Raw genomic sequence first — 20,127 nt, 5'->3', positions numbered from 1 at the left:
TGGTTTCCGACTTGGAGGATTATGACAGGTGAGCGGAAGAACAGCCTCTTCTCCTCCAGACCAGGGGACCTTAGGCCCTTATCTGACGAGAGGGTCCCCCACCCTGCCCCTTGCTCCTCTCCTGCCCCAACTGTCCACCTCAGGGCATCTGACAAGGATCACAGGGTGGGCCGGGGCCTTTCACAGGCAATGATGGTTCTGGTGGCATGAACATAGGAGGTCATCTCTGAGAACCAGAGCACAAACAAAATGGGAAGCACCCGACCACGACACTGGACGTGATTTATTCACCCCTGTGGCAGACAGGCCCTTTCTCCCATTGAGCAGACCAACAAGGAGGACGGCGCCAGCAGCAGGAAGTCACGAGGCTCCAGGGAGGTCAGGAAGCTGAAGCCCACAGCCCCTTTCTGGCCAGGTTGTGCCCCACAGTGGCCAGGGCTGTCCGGCCCTGAGGAGTGTGGCTGGTTTGGGCCCAAGCAGCCAAGGCAGAGACAATGAGCCTGTTTCTTCTTCTCCACGGTGCCACCGTCTTGACACTGAGGGCATTGATGGGCCGGTTACCATGGGAACTCAAGCTGCAGATCCCCGTCCCATCCCATGAGCACAAGGCTCCCTCCCAAGAGCTGAAGGCTGTTCATCCCATTCTGTGCGGTGCTGGACAGGGCCTCATGCCTGCCGCCAGGTCTCCAACACTCCGCGAGCAGAGACACTGGACCTCACAGAGACCAGGACTCGGCAGGATGACGGGACCCTATAGGGTGGGGCGGGGCCGGGGTATGTAGCCGACCAGACTGGGGGTGGGGGGCAGCTATAGCATCACAGGGCAGCTCCTCCTCCCACATCACGGAGCTGGGAAGGGCCTGCCGAGGTTCCCAGAAGCAGGGATCCAGATAAGCGGTGCAGGGGAGACGGTTCTGTCCAGATGCTGAGAGGAGGCTGATTGTGCTCAGTCACAATGCCTGCACCCTGCCCCCCATGAGAGGCTCTCCCAGGGGCACCTTCCCCTTGACTCTGAGGGCCCATCACCCAGGGGAGCACTTAACAAACACAGCCTGAATCAAAGTCTGCATGTCTGCCAGGCACAGGTTGCTCTGGGCCAACGGCTCTGCACCAGAGAGACAGCTCCATCGGACCTCATCTTGGGGAGCAGCCAGACGATGGGTGTGAACTGAGGTGCCCACGAAGCACAGAGCCCAGTGGAGGCACAGACAGGCCGGCAGACAGCATGACGGAGGCCTGGGAGCCCAGGGGCATGGCTGCAGAGCAGCAGCCAGCCAGGAAGGACAAAGCGCTGACCAGGAGGGCCATAGAACGAGAGCCTTTCTTGCCTGAGAGAACAGCACCAAGGATGCCACGAGGAAGCAAGTGCAGAGTGAGGGGTCTGGCCAGAGCAGAAGGTGGTGGAAGGGGCAGGAGGGTCTACATGGCCTGGACGGGGAGAAGTGTGGGGAACATGAGGCCAAAGAGAGAAGCGTGGTTACAGACAGCACAGGCGGCTCGGGAGCACGAAGGTGGCGGCACCCTCCAGGCCTCCAGCTCTGGGTGAACCGGGACCCACAGGGAGGGGGAGGAGGGCCCAGCCAGGGGAGAGCCTCAGACTGAGGGACTGTGTGCGGCCCCCGGGGAGGGATGGGTTTTTCCCTCCACCCTGGAGACTCAGGAGTAAGCCTCAATGTGGAGGAGAAGGAGCCCGCAAAGACCACGCAGCACGGAGCACACCGGCGCCGGCACTGTATGCGCACGCGAGGCTGGTGGGTCCACACGGGCCCATGTGTCAGCGGCGGTACCCAGCTGAAAGGCTCCTTGCGTAATGGCTTACCCGAGTCTGAGATGCAGGGTGATGGCCCCCTGCCAGGCAGGTGACCAGGCAGGCGAGTCAGAAGGGAGGGCTTTGGGCGCCGGCCTGCCAGTTTGTAATGTGTAGCAAGTCACGCTTACTGGACTGAGGTCTCCTCACGGCGAACAGGCCCAGTGGCACCCGCAGGTCGGTACCAGGCTCCACGGTTACAGCAGACCCAGGGAACCACCAGCCAAGCCCAAGCACACACCAGGGTCTCCAGTCAGTGCCAAGGCCACACTGCAGTCCCAGCTGGAAAGGACATGGACACTTGTGATCGTGAAGGCCTCCATGGGCAGGGTGCTGGCTGGAGAGAGGGGCGCCAGCGCCAGAGGTGCCAGAAAAGACCAGAGGAACTGCTTTCTAGAGGCCAGATCTGTGCAGGGACCCAGAGATCCCAAGGAGCCTGGAGTGTTCCCCCAAGTGTAGACAGTCCTGTGTAGTCCAAGACGAGGCAGGGGCCCAGAGGACCCTCAGGCTCTTCTGCCCCACCAGGACCGACACCCTTAGCCTCTGCCAAGAGAAGTTTAAACCAACTTTCCCAACAGGCCATAGAGCTGGCTAGACCCCTGTCCGGGTTCTCAGTCCTCGGACCCTGGCCTTGGGGGCTCTCCCAGAGCCATGCATTGCAACTCAAGCTTTGCTCACCTCCCCCCACTGCAGCCCCAGTGACTCATGATACTGACCATCAAATAAAGCCCTGTCCACTTCAATCCATTACCATCTGAATGAAGAGGGCAGACAAGAACATGTAACACTGCATGACCTTCGCAGTCCCAGTTCTATCTATCCCCGTCGCCATCACCACCCCATCCCCACCGCCCCAGCTCACACCAGACACTTGCCCTTGCCGTTCAAAGGCCATCCAGGAGTATGGCTCCCGGTTGAGAGCATAAAAGCAAGACAGCCTCCAGGCAAAAACCAATACCTAGTGACTGCTGTTCTGGGTTCCCCTCGTCCCTCCCAAGTCCCCAACATTCACTGGAACAAGTTCCAGCCCATCACTTCTAACACCTGGCTAAAGTTTCAGCTTGCTCCTGGTTGTAAGAACAGACTGTGTGCAGCATGACAATTTTCCTCTGTTGACAAGTGAATGACAAAGGCCCACCTGAAATTCTGGGCCAGGTATGCTCAGCTCAGTAGCTATTTTAAGTAAAACTATTTAAGGAAAGTTCAAAACCATTTAAGGCTCTTAGATCTTTCAGGGCCCTGGCAGCCAGCCTGCTGTTTTATGCTCAGACTCAGAACCAACAAATTAGCGCAATACTCCAGGCAAAGCAGAAACGCAAGGGCAAGCACGGCGCCTCAGTGCCACCCTTAAGATAAACATCACTTCTGAGAGCTGCCGACGCCGTGCTGCTGTGATCCAGTGTGCGCCGACGGCTTACTGCCATACTTCTCATGTGAATGAACAACCTGTCTTTTCTCTGAGTGAGCAACATCAGAGGTGATGATGTAGGCTGGGCTGAGGCCACCTCTGCTGAGAGCTGACCTGACGGAGAAAGACGACTGGCAAAGGAGAAAGCAGAGGGGCTCATGGGCTCCAGGTACAGCTCCATCCCAAGAACCCTGTGACTGCAGCCAGGACTTCTGTTTCTCCAGGTCACCGCTTCCTACACAAGTGGACCAACCCAGCTTGGACTTTAGTCTAGGCAGGGCCTTCTCACCTGAGCCCACGAGGGACCAGCCTGGGACTTTAGGCAGGGCCTTCTCACCTGGGCCCAAGGGTGGCCCAAGAACAGTCATACATGGGTATGATGTGCATTTTTCTCCCCCTCCTTTAACACTGCATGTGTATATCTGTGTGTATGCATGTATGTAGGTGTATATGGATACATGTGTATGCATATGAATATGCATGTGTGTATCCATGTACATATGCATGTCTGTATGCAAGTGGGTATATTACAATATATAATGAGTTCTGACACACACAAAAGTGCAAAATGCTTAAACATAATTTTTATATAACTTAACATATATTATATATATATGCCTGGCCTTCCCAGGTAGCTCAGTGGTAAAGAATCTGCCTGCCACTGCAGGAGAGGCAGGGCCGATCCCTGGGTCAGGAAGATCCCCTGGATCTTTGGGAATGGCAACCCAAATCCAACATTCTTGCCTGGAGAATCCCATGGACTGAGGAGCCTGACAGGCTACAGTCCAAGGGGTCCTAAGAGTCGGACATGACTTAGCAACTAAAGAACAACAAATACCTATATGCCTCTATAGTGGATTAGGAATTAGAACACTGCAGATTAAGTTTGAAATTCTACTAACTAGAATTTGATGTGGATCCTTCCAGCCCATGCTTCTATACTTTCACTACCTGTGTAAGCATTCATAAGTTCTACAGAATGGCTTAGTGTTTTTAAAAATTTACATAAATACACTGTGCATCTGCAACCTGCCGTTTTCACTCAACATTATTTCTGGGATGTATCTGTGTAGATACACAGCTAGCTCTCTCTTTTCTAAGTACTGTTGAGTACCCTGTGGTGTGACAACTTTTCTCCTCCATTCTTCTCCTGGTGGTATTTAGGTGGTGTCTCCCTTCATTTAGAGATGCCCCTGTGGACACTTCTGTACAAGTCTCCTGGGGCAGCAGTGAGGAGCTCCCAGGCTGAAGCCAGGATGTGGACATGCTGACACAACCCACCTCCTATCGCTCTCCAAGCATCTGTACCCACTTTCAATTCCTGGCTCCTCCGCAGCCCAGGCAGCCCTTGATGCTGACACCATCTCGTTCTGACAACCCCACAGGCATAAAGTGGGATGACCACCTGAAGGCCCATCAGTTCGTAGGGAGGCTGAGCACTTTTTCTCACCTGGGTTTCCCTTTCATTCAATTCCCTATTCATATATACCTCCCCATTTTTTCTACCTGGCACTTATTCTTTTTTTTATTTATTTATGTGTGTTAGTTGCTCAGTCATGTCCAACTCTTTGCAACCCCATGGACTGTAGCCCACCAGGCTCCTCTATTCATGGGATTCTCCAGGCAAGAAGACTGGAGTGGGTTGCCATTTCCCTCTCCATTATTCGTTTACAGTCTTTTAAATAATCTACACATGAATCTATTATATGTTATAAAATACTATTATATGTTATAAATACTTCCTACTCTCTTATTTGTTTTTTAAATGCTATGACACCTTTACTATAAAGAACCTTTAATGGATCTATCTCTTCCCTTCTCTACTTGATCTTTCTGTGTCTTGTTTAAGAAATTCTTTCCTTTCTCAACTCTCCTACACTGTTGGTTAGAATAAAAATAGGTGTAGCCATTATGGAGCATAGTATGAATAGTCTTCAAAAAACTAAAAACAGAGCTACCATATGACCCTGCAATTCCACTCCTGGGCATATATCTGGACAATTCTATAATTCAAAATATACATGCAGCCCTATGTTCATGGTAGCATTAATCACAATAGCCAAGTCGTGGAAGCAACCTAAATGTCCATCAACAACCAAACAGATAAAGAAAATGTGGCACATATATATAAAAGGAGAAGGAAATGGCACCCCACTCCAAATTTCTTACCTGAGAAATCCCATGAACAGCAGAGCTTGACACGCTACCGTCCACAGGGTTGCAAAGAGTTGGATATGACTTAGCAATGAAATAGCATACAATGGAATATTACTCAGCCACAAAAAAGAATGAAGGTGTGATCTAAAATATGACACAAATCAACTTACCTACGAAATAAAAACAGACTCACAGACACAGAGAACAGACTTGGGGTTACCAAGGAGAGGCATGGTGGGGGAAGGAAGGACTGGTGCTTGGGGTTAGCTGATGCCAATCATTATCTATAGGATGGATAAACAACAAGGTCCTACTAATTACCACAAGGAACTAAATTCAATATCCTGTAAATGAAGAATATAAAAAACAATATTTATGTATGTACAGTTGAATCACTTTGAAATTGACACAATATGTAATTCAACTATACTTCAGTAAAATAAGTTACAAACAAATCCTCTCCTTTGCCAATGTGATGAAGGTCTTCCCACAATATGCACTCAGGCTCTCATCCTATCTGGAGTTCCCATACAGAGTGGGAGGTGAAGGTCTGTGGCCCTTCCCCGTGGAGACCTGGCTCTCTCAACACCGTGTCCTGTACTGCCCAGCCCTCCCATCCACAAGAACCTCTTTGCTCACACACAAGCGCCCACATATACCTGGGCTAGAGTCAATGTCACCAATGGACACGACCATCACCAGGCCATGGCAGAGCTGCCACGTATTTGTGTGATTTCATATTCCATATAAAAACCTACTCGCACTAAAACTAGCTTATACTAAATTTACACATTAGTTGAGGGGACCTGTGACAGTCACCTCTCCCATCATGAATGCAATCTATCTCTTCATCATTCTTGCCTTCTTTTTCCCAACACTTTTTTACAATGTTTTATAATCCTCTCCACAGGAGTCTGATACTTCTCTAGGATTGATTCCTAAGTATCTAACAGCTCTTATGCTGCCCTCGCAGCTATGGCCATCATCAGGGGTCTCTTGTCAATCAAGTCCCCACTTCTCTCTCTCCTTAGTTCTAATAGTTGGTCTCTGGGTTCTCTTGGATTATCCATGTGGTTAATTTTGTCATCTGTCAAGAGTGACATTTGGCTCTTCCCAATCTTTATTCCTTTTTTGTAAACTGTGTTGCATTATCTGGGATTCCCAGTAAAACATAATGAGTTGAGGGGCAAAAAGAAACTTATTTGTCCTGTTTCCAATGATGTATATTTTTAAATGGAGAGGATCCAGAGCCTCTATCAGACTCTGAAAGGGATCCATGATTCAAGACAGGTGAATAACCACTGGTATCATTTGATCTGCACCACACAAGATAAATGGGATCAGGTCCATGGTTGTATGTAGGTCAAGTCAGGGCTTGAGCACAGCAAAGACCAGGATGAAGAGTCAGGGTAGGTGCCGGGCACACCACCAGCTGCCCACTAAGGGTCTAGGGAAGGTCACTCACAGGAAAACTGGGAGCCGGGAATGTGGAAGGAGACAAAGCATAGCACAATCATCAGAGGTGACACAGTCTGCCGTGTGGACACAAACCGCTCCCAGGCCTCGGTTCACCATGGCTCACTCACTCATAAATCAAAGCTAATAATATATACATCTTATTTATGAGTCACAAATTCTCCTGGCTGAAGAAGGCAAATAAGGTTTTTAAAGAGTTCTTATTGAGTAGGTAGAGGCCGGACTGCTCCAGGCCTTTTCCACATTAGTAGTGCACTTGGGGAAGGTGGGGAGGAAAGCTGCACTGGGAATAAAGGGTAACAGGCCCTCCTTGGGAAATCACACACACACGTGTACACACACACACACACACACTCACCTCGAAGACAGCTCTTATCCCCTGGGTGTGTGACTGCCTCCTGCATCAGTCCCAGCAGCATCCCATCCCCAGGCTGAGTGCCAGGCTGTGTGCAGCCCACCTCGGCTGCCCTGGACACTCCCCAGGAGATCCAGGGGGAAGGGTGCACACCCCAACGAAACCTCTCCCACAGGCAAAGCAAAGACAGCAGGCTTCACCGCACAAGACCCCAGTAGTGGGATGCAAGTTGTTTGAGGATGGGGCGTGGTCATGGGGCTGGCGGCTCTGATGCCTGAGGACAGGAGTGGTAAGGGGCCTCACCAGGCCTTTACTGCAATGTTTGGGAGCTCTCCGCTCAACTTCAGTTCCCCTCTGTTCACTTAATTATAAGAGCCAGGAACCCAGGCACTTTGTAATTTACTGTGCCATTAAAGAGTCACTTTTAGCTGAAGACAAACTGCCGGGCCACCTGGGCGGAGCAGCCAAGTGTGGCAGGAGCCGGGCCTGAGCCAACAGGGGAAGCAGGCGCCAGAGGGGCACCAAGGAGTACTTTCTTCATCTGGACTGTGAACTCGGGAGATTTAGGAACTGAAGACAGTGCTGCCCAAAGGCAAATCTTAAATCACAGGATGTTTGCAGAGACCTGAGTGTTCAAGATACAACAAAAAGACACACCAAGGATGTGATGGGTTATTTCAGACACTCTCTGACCCACGGTGTGAAGTATAGTTCAGACAGCAGTATCTACGTTTCCAGAAGGCTGCACAACTCACCTCAGCAGCGTTCGCACTGGACTTAGGATGCAAAGAAATGTCACTCACATCAGAGCCGCACCAGATGTGGCCCGCTTCTGTCACGGTTAATGATGAAACTAAATTTAACGCTGGCTGGCGGCAGGGTCTAAGCTTTGAGGGGGCGCGTCCCTGTCACTCCAATTGATCCTCTGAGTGTGTAGTTTGCTGGAGGTTTGCTCAACGCACAGAGAGGTCCCCTGGTGGGCCCCCGCCCGCCATGGATCAGGATCAACTCGCTGGGCTGGGTTGGCGCAGGAAAAGGAAGCCTACCTCTGAGCTCCTATGGAGCTACCCCACCCGCGGTCCTGCCCCGGGCTTGTCCCCTCTTGCTCGCTGACAGCACTCCTGCGGGCCAGGTGAGGGAGTGGTCAGGCCCCGGCAGGTGCTCTGCGGCCCAAAACACTGGACTGTCCCATCCCAACCACCGCGCACCCAAGTACACAAGGTCAACGTCCCGACACGTGGGCGGGTGGAAAAGAAGGAAGAGACCAGCCTAAGGTCACACGACCTATCCGCAGAGAACTGCCATCAGACCAGCCAACCAGAGGCCCAGAGAAGAAGCCAACTCCCCCCACCCCTGCCGGGGGCCTGGAGGGGATTAAAGCCTGGACCCTCGCTTCTGGCTGCGGGGTCCAGGCCGCCCGGAAAGCCCCCTCGACTCTGGCCGCCCTCCCTCCAAGAGACGCGGACGCCAAGGGAGCGCACGACCTCAGCCCCCACCTGCGCGCGTACAGGGTCCGGAGCCCCGCGGCGCCCATCTAGTTGGAGGGCCGGCGCCGAAGGGCCGGGTCGGCGGCGGGTGGACCTGAGGGGACGCGGGAGGACGGCGCCCTCCACGGGCTCCCCACTCGCGCGGCTGGGCAGGTGTCCGCGTCGGGGTACTGCCCCGTTGGCCGCCGAGGACCCCGCGCCGCGCTCCGGGCGACTCCTCACAGGGCGCCCCCTCGCGCCGCGCCCGCCGGCGGCAGCCAAAGTTTTGGGCGCACGGGGCCGTCCGCACTCACCTGGCCCAAGTTGAGGTAGCCGTGCGCCGCGGCCACGCGGTCCGCCACGGCCGGGCCGCCCAGCACTTGCACCGCCCAGTGGTTGGTGTAGACGGGGCGCGGCGGCGGCGCGGAGCAGGCGGCGGGCAGCGCGAGCAGCAGCAGCCAGCGCCAAGGGCGCGGCGCGAGCGGCCGGAGCCCGGGCCCTCCGGCGGCCCTCGGGTCGTGGCCCGCGTCCCCGGCGGCGGCGGGGGCGCGGGGCGGCGGCCGGGGCCCGGGCGCGGGCGGCGCGCGCGGAGGCATGGCAGTGGCAGGCTCGCGCGGCGCCGGAGCGGCGAGTGCGCCGGGGGGTGGGGTGCCGCCTTTTAAAGCCGCTCCGCGCCGGGGAAGCGCCGCCGCCACCGCTGCGGGCGGGAGCGAGGGGAGGAGGAGGCGGCCGCCGCGCGTTCCCGCCCGCGCGGCCCGGCAGCGCCCTGGCCCGCGCTCGGTGACCGGCACCCGGCCCTCGTGCGCCCCGGGCAAAGAGCTCCCCCCTCACCCCGTAACTTCCCGCAGACTAAGGGGGCGCTCGGGACACGCGTTCTCCCAGCGGCCGGAAGGCCCAGGGCGTCTCAGGTGAGTCCCACTCCCAGCCTGGCTGCCGGCATCTTCCTCCCGTCGGGGTGCCTTGGGGGCCTCAGTCATTCGCCCAATAGTGTTTGACCTCCTGCGCGCAAAGCCTTACTCGTCCCCGCGTGAGAGCGCGGCTCGCCTGAGTCTTGGGAGAAGAAGCCACAAGGAAAGACGTGTCGGCCCCGCTGAGAACCAGGCCTGACAGTGGGACATAGCAAGGGGGCCAGAGACGTTTGGCTTCGGGAGGAACCTCGGAGACAGCCTTCCTGGGGGCGGACGGCGCTGTGGGTCCCCAACTGTCCATTTCCCAGCAGCGCGACCGTGGGCAAGCTGCCACCCCTTCTCAGCACAGGGCTCCATCCATGAGTGCAGTGACAACAGTCATCTCCCCGGTGGCGCTGTTCAGAGGATGACAGGAGCACTGGCCATGCACCAGCTTTTGCTGAGTGTTTGTATGAGCTCTGGCCTGCCTCGCAGTAGGAGATCACTAGTTGTACAGACTTAAATGCCACCCCACTCCCATCGCCGGACCCTAGGGCCAGTCAGGGGGACAGTCAGTGGGGTCTTCCTGGCTCTGCTGCCTCCAGCAGCCTAAAGTCCAGCAGAGACACATTTGGTGAACCTGGAGAGCTACAGGAGTGTCACACATGGGACAGGTGACTGGCCAGGGTCTCTTCTGCCACTCCTCCCAAGGGCTGTTGGTCCCAACTGGCCACAGATGGGAAGCAAGGCTTCACCCTGATTAACACTGGCAGCAAAGCAGAAACTAGGCCAGGAAGCCTTTAAGTGGGAAGGGGACCAGTGACCTGACTGTCTGCCTCTGGATGGCTGTAGAGAGCTCAGGGTGTGCATCTGTGGCTTGGCAGATAGAAGGCAGGTGATGAGGGGCAGGAGCCGGCGGGGACAGAGCAGGACCCAATGATGATGGCCTCGCTGGGGCCTCTTCAGCCTCCCTTTCAGGAGCCCTTTAGTTTCATAACCAACATGATTCACCCTTTCTGCAGGCATGAGTCACCCCAGTGGAGGTGGGAGCATGGGAGGCCCGACAGGGACCAGCCGAACTCCTGCTCACGCGATCTCCTGCCAGGGGCCCCTTTTGGAACCTGGAATTGATTCCCCACATCTTCTCCTCTTTTCTGCACTAAGTGTAGTCTGTCCTCCCTTTCCTCCCCTGCCAAGCGGGCTCAGCTCCCTGGGCCTGCCCCACCAGGCAAAATGCAGACCCCTTCTTCCCCATCTGCAGACAGCCTCGCCCTGCCCACCCGAGAGGCAGGAGACCCGAAGGCAGGTGGGATTGCCCTGTGGGAGATCATACCGCCCAATGGGGCAGAGGCAAAGCCAGAACCTGCAGCCCACCTCTTCCCAATGCCACCCTGGCTGCCCACAGAGGAAGGTCACTGTCACTTACCAGCAATATACCTGGCCCCTTCTGGCCCCTGTTGGCCAGACTGTCCCCGGGCCCTGGCCTGGACCCTGTGTTGTTCTCCTTCAAGTCTGTGACCCTCCAGGTGGACCTAAAAGCCATCAAACAGAGTGAAGTAAGTCAGAAAGAGAAAAACAAATATCATATGTTAATACATATATGTGGAATCTAGAAAATAATATAGGTGAACCTATTTCCAGAGCAGAAATAGAGACACAGGTAGAGAACCAACATATTGATACCAAGGGGGGATAGGAGGGAGTGGGATGAATTGGAAGATGAGAATTGACATATACAATCCTCCATGTATAAGATAGATAACTAATGAGAAGCTACTGTTTAGCACAGGGGAAAAAAAAGGCACAATCTGTTTGCAGGACATTATTAAGTTAACCTTAAAAATGCATTCCAATATACATTAGGTACAGACAAATACTGTTTGATTCCATTTATACAAAGTATTTAGAATAGTCAATTTCATAGAGACAGAAAGTACACTGGTAGATGCCAAGGATCGGGGTTGGGGAGGGCAGGTGTGGGGAGGAGGATGGGGCAGGGCGTTAGTGTTTAATGGGGACCAAGTTTCAGTTCAGGAAGGTGGAAAATTTGGGAGATTGATAATGGTGAGAGTTGCACAACTATGTGAATGTCCTTAGTACCACTGAGTTTATTCACCATATATATGGTTAAAACAGTATGTTTTATATTATGTGACTTTTACCACAATAAAAAAGAAAACATGAAAAAAGGTATGTGACTTTCTTCATGCTAAGGCTACACTGCACAAAATCTAAGTTATTATGAGGCAGCTCATGCCTCCCAAGAGTGCACCCCATGACAGCAGTGATTTTGACAGACAGAGATAAGGGTTTTTTCATAACAATTTAGTAGATTAAGGGATTCAGCCCACTGAGCTGAGAGTAGACTAAAATTCATCTGAATTTTTATTTGGAGGGATCAGAATTTGTTAACATCTGCTCATTTGGGGCTAAACTTCCCATTTATTGTGGACGTGCCCAGACAATATCTTGGCTTCAATGTGGTAGGCAGACCAGCTTCCCAAAATGAACATCCCAAATCATAGTGCCTCCTGTGGCTTCCTGTTGGTTTCATGGTGACAGGACGGCTCAATCACAGAAGTCTAGCCCTCTGTTCTGTGATGGGACCTGGAATGCAACTTGGCTCATCCTCCTGCAGGAAGGGGGTTTCCCACTCACTCTAGCTTCAGCTCTCCAGACTACCCTTGGGGGTTGCACAGCTCTGCAAGGATAGGGAGGTCAGCAGTCCTACAGGTGGATAGCACATGGACCAGAAAGGTGACTGGAACCAGGACATTTTTCAAAAGTTTTTTTTTTTTTTAATTACTTTTTGACTGCACTGTGCAGCATGTGGGAGTCTTAGTTCCCCCATCAGGGATTGAACATGCACCCCTTGCAGTGGCACTGGGATAACCAGTGGTGGACTACCAGGGAAGTCCCTTCAGAAGTTTTAGCAAATGCTAATATGACAACGTGATATTTATGCCAGCATCTTCTCAAATCAGAACAGAAGCGGGAGCATCGCTGGTGGATATTACTTTACACAAAGGCTGACCCCTTTACACAAGTGCAGGCTTACACAGCTGCAGCCGTGAGATGCCCAGTACTGCCCAGACCACTGAATAGAAGACGACTTCACATAGCCACTGGGGTGTGCTGGAGCAGAATTTGATCCAGAAACTGCCTCCATTTAGGCAACAGGCACTTGACTGAAAAATTGCATTTCTGGACATGTGCTCCATTTGGCAAGTCGGGGTGGCCCCCACAGAGTGTCTGATCTAAGGGAAGAGCAAGCCCACAGCAGACCTTCGCCCCTTCTCTGTGCAGCCCTAGGCAGAGTTCTCCAGTACCCTCTGTCAGAAATGGCAATGATGATGCTATCTCCACGCAAGAGCTGCATGGCCAGTCAAAGCTGAAGCGGGCTAAGTCCCTCGCCCAGTCTGGCACCAAGTTTGCACTGAACAAATGGTGACCACTGCTGCCGGGCACAAAGAGCCTCCAGTGGGGCATGGAAATGTCCTGTCCTCCACCAGGCCTCGTTGCACATTTCCTCGCATTTTAACATCCTGGAAATCTCACAGATGGTGTTTTGTGATCACCACTGGCCTGGACTGAAATTGAGATCTTCCCGAGTAGGTTTCTGTTTGCTCCCACCAGTGATCTGGGGCACAGTTCCTGAAACCCCTTGGGGACCACGTGGGTGGTGTGGCCCCGGCTGAGGACTGGCTGACTGTTCAAAGGGTCAGGATTCCTCCCTGACTCCACCATGGCCAGGACAGAGGCCACAGGGCTCCATGCAGTCCCTTTCTGGCAGTGGTTTACTTCTCATCTTCTCCTGCACCGACTGCAGCCTTTCACTGGCATAGCTTCACGGAAGGGTCCCCGTGACACTCCCCAACTTGGACACATTTCTTTTCTTAGTCACATGTCAAATCCTGATCATCTTCTACTCAAGGGCGTCTCTTGGATTTGATGACTGTGGCACTAGTGCCTCTGAGGCATACTGCAGTAAAGATAACCTGTTTAACCCTCTCAGATGTATCTGACCTTTTTTCTTGTCGCATCTATTGACATCCTACAGCAGAGGTAGAGAATGCGGTGTTTTTAATGAAAATCTGTTGTGATTCCTTTGGCAAAGCAAGGGCTCTTCCATTACCTGGTTAGTGTGAATTTTCAAATCCTATCCTTCTGTCAGGAGAACCCCTGGGTGCTTTAGGCTATGCAGCCTTCAGAGGTGTGATGCCTCTGATGAGACAGACAAATGCATCCTGTGGAGCTTACAGCCCCGCCACCAAATCTGGATGGCACACCAGTCCCCAGCCTGGGGGACAGGAGATGCTGACACAGACACCGCATACAGCACCCAGTGACAGAGCCTGAGATGAGGGAGGGGTGGGAAAGAGCAGACCTCTGCCTCCCTTCATGCACCTCCATCTTCACCCCACCCGCAGTCCCAGAGAAATCTTCACCCGGGCCCAGGGCATCTACAAACCAGGGATCCCCCAACCAACCCCAAGTCTTTTCAGCCCAAATCCCACCTGGAGCCACTGCCTCTAGCTGTGGCGGGTCAAGGGTCTTGCCCTTCCCATGTTCTGTGCTCTGCCTTCCGTTCTGTGTTGCTGCCTGTTTATCTCGTCACCTCCTTAGTGTGGGCTCCAATTCCTACTTTACTCCTTTCTGGGGCAATGTCTGACCATCTGGGATGGGGGTGGGTCCATAAACAGCTCCCACTCCTCGCCTCCTTGTCTTTCTGGTTATACTCTCCTTTTACACCTAGATCTTCCATGTCTAAAGAATCTTGTGAAAACTGCTTCTCCTGCAAAACAGTTATCCTGGATCTAGCAATTCTCTATCTCAGTGTTCCTTTCATAAACTCCCACATGGAAATTTAGTGTCAAGCGAGGAATTTATGAGCAAAACAACAAAATCCCTCAGAAGTTTGTCCCAACTAAGAATAAAAGCCTTGCACTTTCTCCAGTTTCCCTTCTTGCCTTGGCTTCTAGGAGACTCAGCAGATGAGCAGGGGGACCTGCATCTGGGTCCTGGGTGAAGGCACCATCACTCTGTCCCCAGGACGAGTTTCGGCTTCACTGCCTGAGCACTCTTTCCAAGTGAGAGTAAATTAGGAACTTGGGCCCCTTTGCAGTCTCTGCAAACGGAGCAAGGCAGTGGACAGGATGGCAATAGGGGCTGTAGGCACAAGCTGGAGAGAAGAGTTCCAAACGAGCCCTTTCTAGACAACTACTGTCTTGGGGGCTGGAGTGTACACGGAGACAGTGGGGACGTGCATCTCAGGGGATGCAAGCAGAGTGCCCGAGCTGGGTGGGTGGACGAATTGGCTACTGGGGCCAGAAGGCAGCAATGCGGTCCCCTCCTCCGGTTTCCAAGCCACCTATCCCCGGTTGCCCCAGTCCCCAGGGAACTCCTTCTTGTGGCCCCACCCCACCCTGTGAGCTCCTGGCTCTTTACCTGATGGTCACTCTGGGCCCACCGTCGACCACAGTTGAAGAACCAGCCACTGGATTTCTCTGACACTTGCTAACCACACTTTCAGGGTCATGCAAGTCCCCATACTCCTCTCTCCACTCCCACCCCAGTCCCACCCTCTCTCTTCCAGGCCCTCACCCTTCCCTACCAGGTTCTCAGGGGAGACCCTCCTCTCCTACCACACCCAAGGGCTCTGCTGCCCCACCCCTGCGGCCTGAGGACCCTCGTCCCGCCTCATGGTCACGCAGGGGCTTCCCTGCTTCAGCTGCCAAGTGACCTCTGTGCACGAACAAGCTGCTGTGGTCCCATCACGTCTAAGACAGCGGTGACAGTAGACTCTCTGGCAGCCCTCCGTTTCTCTCCCTCCTTTCGGAGCAGCTCTGTCACCACTGCCCATGTCACTAAGTCCAGGGGCCGGTTCTCAGCACTGGTCCTCAGGCCCTTCCTGCAGCTTGTGACCACTTGGCCCTGAAGCCTTTCCCACGTGGTCTCTGGGACACCCCCCTCACCCTGCTAGCTCCCCACCACACAGCTGCTCCTCAGCCTCCACAGCCTGGTCCTTCTTGGCATCAAGGGCCCCAGGCCCCTGTTCTTGGGCTTCTTCCCTCTTCCCTGCCCCTGCCCCTGGCACAGGTCTGCCATTCTCATACTGTGGGCTCCCATTACAAGCTGATGGCTCCTAACCCCGTGTGGCCCGACAGCTGAGCTGTGGACACTGAGAGTGTTTCACCTCTGCACCCAAGGCCCCCCACACAAACAGTTCTGGTCTGCCTGGCCCCCACCCTGCCCCAGACTTCCCATCACAGTAGAGGGCAGCCCCTTCAACCCCTCCCCATTCTACCTCGGAAATGCGTTCAGAGTCTGAGTTCTCACCACTCTCATTGCTACCATTCACATGTGCCCCCTGGTGTAACTTGGCAGTCTCCCAAATGCCCCTCTACTCTGACCGTGCCCCTCGAATCAGCCCACAACACAGGGGGCCATGTGAAACTGTCACTCAGGCCACTCCCTGGTGCAGAGTCCCCCTGGCTTCCAGGCTCACATAGAGCAAAACCGAAGTCAGAGCAGCCCAGATGTCCTGTGTGACCCCCCCACCTCCACCCCCACCGCGCACAGTGGATTGGTCAGATATTGGAAGCACATTGAATTGGATGGTTTGAGCTTCCTGGAGGAAGTGACTTTTAAGCTGAGCTCAAAGAAATAAACAGGATGAGGGGACATCTGTCAGGTCTAAGTAGGAAAACCCAAACTGCACCAAGAGTTTACAGTGGAGGAACTGGTGGCCTGGGCGAGGCAGGCGCTGAGGTGGGGGAGGGAGGGGCAGCCCTGGATCTGCACCAACTCCCCCATCCACCCTGCCTGGTGTCACCCGCTCCAGGCATCGCACCTGCAGTTGAACCAGCACATGCAAAGGTCCTGATGCGGGAAGAAGGTAGAGGGGCAGGAGTACTGACAGTGAAAGAAGGGCGGCCTGAGAGGAGGCAGGGGGCCAGGCTGGGGCAGCCTCATCAGCTCTGGCAAGAATCTGGACTTGATCCCTGGAGGAGAGACACTGCCCCTGCTCCAGCCAGTATCTGAACCACCCTCGTCTTCAGAAAGCCACACCCCCGATCCACACCTTTAGCCCTTTACTCAACACCCTCACTGCCTCTGGCCTCTTCAACCCCACCCAGACCCTGGCCTGGAAGGTCCCCTGTGATATTCCCCTGCCTCTCTCCCCACCCCCTCCTTCCCAGCCCCATCCTGGAAGAGCCCTCACCACTCACGCAGGCTCTGGGGTAACTCCCCATGTGGTCTCCGGCTCTAGCTCATTGCCCCTCAAACCCACCCCCACCATACCTGACATGCTCCTGGAAGTCCTCTCAGACCACCATGAGTCTCTGCAGCTACCAGGGTGGAGCCCAGACTCCACAAGGCACAGCCCTCATGCCCTTAGCAGGCTGGCACTCCTTCTTGCTCGTCTGGCCCTGTCATGGGCAGCCACGTTCCCAGATAGACCAGCCCTTCAGGCCCAGGCTGTCTGGCTTTGGATATCTCCTCCCTGGGCGTGCCTTTCTCCCCTCCCCGCCCCCACACACAGATTCCTCCTGGCCTCCTGCCTTGGGGCACCTCCTCCAAGAAGTCTTCCTTCACTAACAGTGTCCCTCCCTCCTGTCCCCAGGCAGAACTGCTTCGGTGCTCTCTTCGCTGTCCTGGAACCTCTTACACCCAGCTTGGTGCCAGCAGGGGACTGAGTCTTAGAAGCACGTTCCATCTCGTGGGGCTCCCTGGGCCCCCCATTTGTCCCTGCGAGATGAAGTCTCAGGCCCGATGCCCCTCCCCTGCACAAACCAGCTGGAACCTCCTTCTGGGGCTTCCTACAGCAGTGTCTTCCAGAACCCTGGAGAGAACGTGGGCGAGCAGGACTGTGAAGGGAATTCTCCAAGTTTAAAGAACGATTCATTGGAGCCCTGGGTTTTCCCTGTGACAGTAATCATCCTAAATGTCACTCTGCTAAGGTGCTCTATCCTTCGGTGACAGGTGACAATGACTTTGCTGAAAGAGTTAAAACCAGAACACCCAACCACAGATGTCCAGGAGCAGCAGCCAGTCCAGGGCCAAGGGCAGGAGAGCCAGGTCCTGTCCACACCGAGCCACCCAGTGACCAGGGTGGGTGTCAGGCTTGTCGAGCCAGGGCATGAAGGGCTTCATGACATTAATGGGTCACATGAAACAAGGGCCACAGAGATGAGAGAAGCCTGGTGACTGCAGGCCATGAGAAGCAAGACACAAGGACATTCCCTTTCCTGTCCACGTGCTCGCTGCTTTGATTTTCTGCTGACATGAGCGCAGCTTCGGGCAGGCTTGCCCTGGTGCAGCCAGAGCCTGGTCTTGGGCGGGGCAGGCAGCAGGCAGGGTACGGCTCTGGGAGGAGGTGAAATCCAGCACGGCACCTGCCGGCTGTGTCACTGTGGACTGGTCACCTGGCCTACTCAGCCTCCAGAATGGGACTTGAAACAGGCCCTCCCTGGAGAGTGGATCAGTACCGCACCGTAGCCCACAGCCGAGCTCCTAAGGCACGTCTGGTTTGGCAGACGCTGGCAGGGGTTGTGGTGACAGCAGAAGCGTGGGGCGGCAGGCACTGTGCCGAGTTACATTTAGACATTACTAAAACCTAAATGGTTTCTGTTATCTTGCTTGGATCTATGTGGTGGATTTAGGGCTTCCAAAAATCCACTTGAGGCTTTTTATATACTCACTATTTATAGTCTAAACTCTTCCAAATCCCCGGCCCAGCCAGCACATCCCTGTTACGCTTTCTCTCCACCCAGACACTCCAGCCTTAGAGAACAGAGCTACGGGATCTGCAGCCCTGGCCAGCCCAACCCACTTTCTCCTGGAGATGAAACCAGGGACTCCTCTGCTCCTTGCAGAGTCACTGGTCACCACGTCCAGCCCCTTTCCCTCGTAGGAACTCCAGCGACTCTATCCATTCTTGCCATTCCGTACGGTCATTCCCAAAAGGTAGAAAATTTGGTTGCTGTTATTCAGTCGCTCAGTTGTGTCTGACTCTTTGTGACCTCATGGACTGCAGCACGCCAGGCTTCCAAGTCCTTCACCATCTTCCAGAGCTTGCTCAAACTCATGTCCATTGAATCAGTGATGCCATCCAACCATCTCATCCTCTGTCTTCCCCTTCTCCTCCTGCCATCAATCTTTCCCAGCATCAGGGTCTTTTCCTGACTCAGGGTGAGTCAGTTCTTCGCATCAGGTAGCCAAAGTATTGGAGCTTAAGCTTCAGCATCAGTTCTTCCAATGAATATTCAGGACTGATTTCCTTTAGGACTGACTGGTTTGATCTCCTTGCGTCCAAAGGACTCTCAGGAGTCTTCTCCAACACCACAGTTCGAAAGCATCAATTCTTCAGCTTTCAGCCTTCTTTATGGTCCAACACTCACATCTGTACACAACTACTGGAAAGACTATAACCTTGACTATACAGACCTTTGTCAGCAAAGTGATGTCTTTGGTTTTTAATATGCTATCTAGGATTATTATAGCTTTCCTTCCCAAAAGTGTCTTTTAACTTCATGGCTGCAGTCACCATCCACAGTGATTTTGGAAACTTTGGTAACCATACAATATTTCTGTAACCCATACGATTTTGTGTCCTGCTCTCTTCATCTGGATCAGGGCCAATCCCTTATTCTTTGTCTTTCTCCTGAGCTCCTTCTCCCTCCATCTTGTGAGCTGATCCTTCATAGAAACCAGCAACAGTGAGCAGTGTGCTCTGTCATTCACTCAGTCTCCACCCTTAGGTCAAGATGCTGTGCCTCTCAGGTCAATGTTCCTGTGGGACTTGGGGCACAAACAAGACAGCATGGCAGGAAGTGAGCTCAGGTCCTGCCCCTGGAACAGGAAGAGAGGGTCTAGACAGAGCAGATGCCCAGGCAGGAGGATGAGAGGCAGTGCATCACTGGTCTTAGAGCACAGATTCCTGAACTGACCATCTACCCAGCCCTGCCCTTCCTAGCTGTGCGACCTCAGGCAAGTCAGTTAACCTCTCTGGGCCTGAGTTTTCCCAACTGAGGATAAAATGGGCATAATATGTGTGTTCACCAGGAATGAATCAGGGTAGATATAGACTTGTGCCCTTGTCTAGACAGCATCACATAAGAGCTGTGACTATGAGGTAGGGCAGATGTAGATTTGTGTCCTTGTCTAGACAGCATCACAAAAGAGCTCTGACTTTGAGACAGGGTAGGTATAGACTTGTGTCCTTGCCTAGACAGCAACATATATAAGATCTGTGACTATGAGGCCACAGGCTGGGAGGCATCTGACCCGTACCTGTGAACACAGACGCTGTCTGTGTACTGTGTGAACACAAAATGCTCGGCCGGCCCTGAGGTGCCCACTCCTTGAAGACAGATGCTCCACATCCTAGACCCAGAAATAGCACACCACGAGCAGCTCCAGGGCCACCAGGTGGGAGCCAGGCAAGGGAGGGGGGAAGAAGGGGGTAGAGAAGAGAAACACACCCAGCCCTCCTGAGGCCTCTGTCAGGCTTTCCCGCACGTCTGTGTCTCATTGGTTTTGGAAATTGCCCTGAATAGTACCTATAA

The 20,127-nt window shown here is 53.9% G+C and overlaps 1 protein-coding gene across 2 annotated transcripts in view; it reads right to left on the bottom strand.

The window, feature by feature from the left end:
- PCSK6 (proprotein convertase subtilisin/kexin type 6) overlaps positions 1 to 9,355 on the bottom strand; it is a 163,753-nt gene extending 154,398 nt beyond the window's left edge. The window contains exon 1 of one of the 2 annotated variants that reach the window (XM_065906568.1): positions 8,984 to 9,355. In XM_065906568.1, coding sequence (XP_065762640.1) covers positions 8,984 to 9,265 — 282 coding nt within the window. In that variant the 5' untranslated portion in view covers positions 9,266 to 9,355. The remainder of the gene's footprint in view (positions 1 to 8,983) is intronic. The other variant, XM_065906570.1, reaches the window with a different exon arrangement.
- Between the last annotated feature and the right edge of the window lie 10,772 nt (positions 9,356 to 20,127).

This window comes from Muntiacus reevesi, chromosome 15 (genome assembly GCF_963930625.1).
Source record: "Muntiacus reevesi chromosome 15, mMunRee1.1, whole genome shotgun sequence".
NCBI lineage: Eukaryota > Metazoa > Chordata > Mammalia > Artiodactyla > Cervidae > Muntiacus > Muntiacus reevesi.
Note: the sequence above shows the minus strand (reverse complement) of the source record. Positions and strands in the feature narration are given on the sequence as shown.